This window comes from Homalodisca vitripennis, unplaced genomic scaffold, assembly GCF_021130785.1.
Source record: "Homalodisca vitripennis isolate AUS2020 unplaced genomic scaffold, UT_GWSS_2.1 ScUCBcl_3442;HRSCAF=8983, whole genome shotgun sequence".
Classification (NCBI taxonomy): domain Eukaryota; kingdom Metazoa; phylum Arthropoda; class Insecta; order Hemiptera; family Cicadellidae; genus Homalodisca; species Homalodisca vitripennis.
Genome location: NW_025779570.1, coordinates 54983 through 61076, shown reverse-complemented (window position 1 = coordinate 61076; position 6094 = coordinate 54983). Strand labels below are relative to the sequence as shown.

General features: G+C 34.3%; 1 protein-coding gene across 1 annotated transcript; it reads left to right on the top strand.

Moving 5' to 3' along the window:
- Positions 1 to 2305: 2305 nt before the first annotated feature.
- LOC124372547 (protein pelota-like) lies at positions 2306 to 4996 on the top strand (the record flags this gene model as incomplete). The annotated part of the gene is given in 3 exon segments (XM_046830946.1): positions 2306 to 2498; positions 2719 to 2825; positions 3270 to 4996. Coding segments are annotated over 3 exon segments (395 nt in total), but the record flags the coding sequence as incomplete, so codon positions are not given.
- Positions 4997 to 6094: the final 1098 nt, after the last annotated feature.

Sequence of the window (6094 nt, the reverse complement as noted above, 5' to 3'; positions counted from 1 at the left end):
GCTGATTCTAGTCACTTGTTCGCAAGATTCTGCAATCATGTACATTACAGTTTTTACATTAAATGTTTTGAGAATCTCAACTACACCGTGTTCTCCCTTCATTGTCAATGATTGTACTTAGCATCTGTCTTCTGTAAACCCTTCTTGATTTTCTCGAGAACCTCCTGGTCCATGGGCTGTAATACGAGTAGCACTGTTACATTAGGCGGCCAAAATTTGACGGTAATGACCCCACTGACCAGCACATCTGCATACGGATGTGAAGGAGCATTATCAATTAGTAGGAACAGCTTTAATTGACAACCCACCAATCTTTTAAATATTTCGTCACACCTGGCAAAAAACAATCAAAAAACCAGTTTTTTAAAAAGTGTTTGCTGTCCATCCATGCACTTCTTTGAGACTTGTAGACAACTGTTAGAGAATCCCGATTTAACGTTTTTTAGTGCTCGCCGGATTTTTCACTTTTCCTATTAAGAGTAGAGGAAACTAATGCTTCCCCGAAGCATTGCTGCAGGCCATTATTGTAAATTGGTCTTTGCTTTTTTTGTATCCCTTTGCGTTTTTTTTCAGTTTTTGAGGCCAAAGTATTGCTCGGCAACATTCTATAAAACAGACCCGTCTCATCGGCGTATATATATTTGATCTTCTGCCGTTAAATTTTCTTCTTTAACAAAATCCAAAAACTTGTTTTTATAGTCATCAGCAGTGCTGTTGTCCCCAGATAGTCTTTTCTCCTGTGATAGATAGTTGGTCGAATACCATGCCGTTTTTCCACCTATCCAACAACCATCCCTTGACTCGCAGTAAAATTTGGTTCACAATCAGGCAACTGTTTATTCAGCTTGATTGCCCTTTCTTGAATGATAGGTCCCCAGACCACTGGCAAACCACGTTTCCTTTCCGCACAAAAACCAAACATACAAAGCGTCGTCAAGAGTCTCGTTTTTAGCTTTCTTAGCTTTCCACCGATTGCCCAAACTGTCTAATGTTATCGTCTTGAAACAAAATTCTTCTTCGATTTTTGTCCTATTTTTTTTGCAATCCCGATACTGTAGCTATACCGACACCGACACCATAAGATGCTGCAAGTTTTTTTAAAGATTCGCCTTTGTCAATCCTACTTAATGCCTCTAGTCTCTTTTCCATAGTCACTACAACATTTTTACGTTTTGTTGTCATCGTGGTGATAAAAACAAACGCACAACACAAATGAAGCACACTATCTGAAGCACGATTTGCAGAACAGAAGCAAACAATACAGTACACTACTACACACACAACACCGGGCACAAGCGAGCGGAGTGAGGTAGGCATGGTACTGAGGGGCCCAGTCGTGGCGGTAACGTGGGAGAGGATTTGGGGAAATACGCGTCTGTTATTGTTTCCGAGAATCCGGGACAATGACCGTCACTCGGCAGCCGTGTGCCATGAGTCACACACTCATATTGTACAGTCCCATCAAATACTGATGCAATATTGATTCAAGGATACTATACCACTAAAAATATTACGTTTTTTATTGTTAAAAAGTTTGATTTTTTATTTTTTTAATTGAAAATCTGTCTGGGTTAGCCGGACTTCCGGGTTAACGGGGGCCGACTTATTGGGGTTGTACTGTACCTCTTGTGCTGAGTTTCCAACAGTGCTGTGATAGTTTGCTGCCAGGTTTATTGTCTACCAACAGAGCCAAAGCGAAGACAAGTCAGCACACATGTAGCGTGTTTCTCACCCACCATGATCAACTTCTGTGATATCTTAATTTACCAAACAGCTGTAAAAATCTCCAGATTCATCATGTGAGGCCGTGGATGATAAATTGAATTCATATCCCAATCATCATCATTCTTAGAAAAATCACACTGCTGAATGCCTAATTCAGATTCAAACAAATCTAAAATGTCCATCTTTATTATAACTAGTTCCTGCTATACCGACTGAAGCGCAATTAAAATATAAATTAGAAAACTTGTGGTAGCAACTTTAAACACTATATAACAATAACATTCTGTTTCTAAAATCCAGGTAAAACTTCACCTTGTGCTTTTTGTAGTAGTGTCTTAGTTGACCATCAGAGTGTAGAAGCAATTAAACAGCTCTACTGTGTAGTTGAAGTAGTCAAATAAACTTTACTAGAGGACAATGTGTATCATCAGGCCTTTTGGAAACGTGATAAACGGGTGTGCCAGTCAAGGTGTAAATCCAACCTCAGGTCTATCCCTACTTAAGAGACTAGCCATGTGACAAAAAAAGTGTTTCTTGAATGACCTCGATATAATTCCTCCCGTGATTGCTGGTGTTGCAGAAGTGCTTATGGACCCGGCAGTGACAGCCAAGATGGCCGACACCAAGGCTCTGGGTGAGGTGAAGGCGCTGGAAACCTTCTACACCACCCTGCAGACAGAGCCTGCCAAAGCCTTCTATGGAGTGAAACACGTTGAAGCTGCCAATGAGAGCCAAGCGATCGAAACACTTCTCATCTCCGACAACCTGTTCAGGTAAAGTACTTTGGACGAGGTGTTATTTTCTCTGCTAGTTGATAAGGCATGGTGAACTTTGTTATAAATACCTTTGGTTGTTATAAATACCTGTTATAAATACGTCTGGTGTGAGCAAAAGAAAAGTACTAAATTAGTGAGTTGGTATTGGAGTGATTTTGTTGGAGCCCAATAGTGTAAAAAATATAATTTGTCTATGGAGGATTATGTTGTGTTGTAGATGTCAAGATGTACAAGAGCGCAAACGCTACGTCAGCCTAGTGGACAGTGTCAGAGACAGTGGGGGAGATGTTAAGGTGTTCTCTAGTATGCACGTCTCGGGTGAACGTAAGTACTTATAGATGTAGAAACGTACTAAGTTGAACTTAAGTGGTTATTTCAGCTTTTATTTTCTCTCAGCTACATTGGTAATTTCCCTCATTGAAGGAAATGTAATGGTCTAGGAACAAAATAATGGGTTATCAAAATTATTGAAAGGCCCAAATTGATGATAACACAACTAAGTGCTATTGTCTGGGCGAACATAACTAAGTGCCATGTTGTAAAGGCGTTGCTCTAAATTGCAATATGCACTATGCAAATATTTCTCTATAATATAAAAGCATTTAATTGCTCAGTTTTCCATTAAACATCGATCAGTACACATGCAAACTTTTTCAATATTTGTAACTTTTTTTTTCAACTTCAGAAAAAATATATAGGAATTAAGTACACTAATTAGCATACTCAATAAATAAAAAATAAAATTTGTTTATTGTGTCGTGTGTTCAGAGCTGATGCAGTTGACAGGAGTGGCAGCTATTTTACGCTTTCCGATGCCAGACTTGGACGACGAAGACGAAAGAGAGGGAAGTGACTCAGATTAACTTTCCTGCGTCTCAATTTCCGGACAAAATATTATTCCCATTTACCTTTCTTTTATTTATTTGTTGAATTGTTTTAACGTTGAAATGTTTGTTAGCTTGTATATTAAAAGAGACTATATGTAAAAAAAATCAATTACTGAATATTGAAATGTAATTTCAGCTGATTTCTGGAACTCTGGTTGTCAGATATTTTGATATTAAGTGTGGTAAAGGCTGAAGTATGTGTCGTCAACTCTCACGAGTGCATGTTATGGAAAAGTATTATATTTAAATTGTCCTATAGCTTAGTTGTAATCATGGCTGATTTTGATGGAAGACTACATATAGATTCTCACTATTTTGTTATTTATTTTTGTGTACTGATTAATATTTATATTTATTCATCACAATTTGACCTGAAATGGTATTGTAACAATTAAATAATAATAAATATTGTACAAATTATTAAAAGAACGATTAAGATATATACCCTTAATTGAAATAATGAACTCTTACTTAAGATTTACCTTGAAACGTAAAGTGGAAAATAGTTTTTTATTCCATTTATTTATTTATATTTAAAGTTAATAATTTGTTAAATATTATTAAAAGACCTGTTGACAACTTACACATATATAATGGCTGTGATAGTATTTGCTATTTGAATGATAATAGTTTATCGGTACATCATAATCAAAATATCTATCATGCTAGAATGAATTGTGTTCTATTTTTAACAATTCATTTCTTGAGCTTGTAAATAGGTTACAACTTTAATAAATGTCATGGTAGTAAAATACATTCTTCATTTTCTGTAAAGAACTTTAAAGATCTGAAAGTATGATTAAAATTGATAATTATGTGTTTGTTTTTACATAGTATCAATACAGTGAATTTACATAATATTAACAATAAATCTAGAGTAATTTCATAGCAAATTACTCAAAATAGTGTATTACACTATGTGTACAATAATGTGCATCTTCAATATACTCCATATAATACATAGATTTGAACATAATAAGCAAGCTATTCCTTATATTCTGTATACTAGTATCAAGCAGAGAATGATTAGCCAAATGTGTAATTGAATACGGGAGATTATTAGTTATTAAAATCCAAATATCTTTGTTTATTGGTTTTTTTTTTTTTTTTTTTTTTTTTTTTTTTTTTTTTTTTTTTTTACATACCATTATTTTATACACATTCAAAAAAATAACTTTAGAAAACTAGCTTTGCATAGAGTGTTGATATATTAATGTTGGAATCACAGTAAAGTACCTTAGTAATTGGAATTTACAATAGCAATCCTCGTTAAACAAGGGTGTAATGTCTTTGTTTGCTATGTACATTTGTGTAAGTTGAAGATCATTTTTCATTTTACTGATTTATATTGATTACTATAGTCACCTATGCATTTTACATGTACATATATAAAAACATATTTTAAAAAACTCCTTAGTAAATTTCTTATGTTTTATTGTTTATTTAAATCTTAAAGACTGTCCAAAGTAAAGTTATAGGCCTGTATAGCCGTTATGTATTATACAATGAGCATTGTTTTGTGTATTGTAATGATGTTGCAGATAATAATCATGATTGTAAATAATGTGACATGTACAAACATAATATCAATACAAAATTTCAACTTGGCATTGAGGTTGTTTATTTCCTATTTAACCTGTAGGCTAAGTAGTTTTGTTAGATGTCTGGAATTAGATGTCCTGAAATGTTAGAGACAAATATGAGAATAGAGATTTTAGATCCTCTTTGTTCTGAAATTTTGCAAATCTGAGGAGAATCGATATGTACTTCACATACCGTGGGGGAAACTAATATGAGAGTAGAGGTTTCAGATCCTCTTTGTACTGAAATTTTGCAAATCTGTTAAGTAATCGTTTGCACTTCACACAGTTCAACAACAACAACAACAAAAAACAACATTAACAAAGGTTATGGTGAAATGTTATCAATGTATTCTATTAAGGTATTATATTAACATGAACATGAACTCCATCATCTTGAAATGCAAATTTAAATGGTAATAAGCATATTAGTGGTTTCTAAAAATGTGGATTTAATTTTGGTGTAATCAATTCTTGTATTACTGTATGATGGTCAATGTATTGTAGATCCATCCTGCAACCTTAAAGATAACGCTGTATTAAAAGTTGCAGAAACAACACTTGTAATAAATACGAGGGGTGATCAAAAAGTTCCAGGGCTTTTTATATAGTATGAGAATGAAATTATGCATAGCGATGCAGTTGGCAGCATTGTATTTTTAGACTCAAAAGTAACACAGCTGTTGTTTTATGGATTTTGACTATTTCTTGTTTAATGAAAATGAAAGAAGAGTAACGTGTTTGTGTGAAGTTTTGAGTGAACAGAACTTTATCTGAAACATTTTTGATGTTACAAGATGCTTTTGGTGAAGATTGTTTAAGCCAATCAAGTTGTCATCAGTAGTACAAGAGGTTTAAAGATAGCCGAACATCCACTCGTTCCGGATGTCCTTCAACGATGAAAATGTTGCTAAAGTGAACGCTCTCATACAATCGGACCGTCGACTAACATTTCGTGAAATGTCAGAAGAATGTAAAATTTCATTTACTTCATATCAAAAAGTTTTAACTGAAAAACTTCAAATGCGTTGTGTTGCGGTAAAATTTGTTCCAAAACTGTTGATCAAAGACCACAAACAACTCCAAATTCAGGTTTCTGAGGAACTTCTTGAAATGGCAAATGACG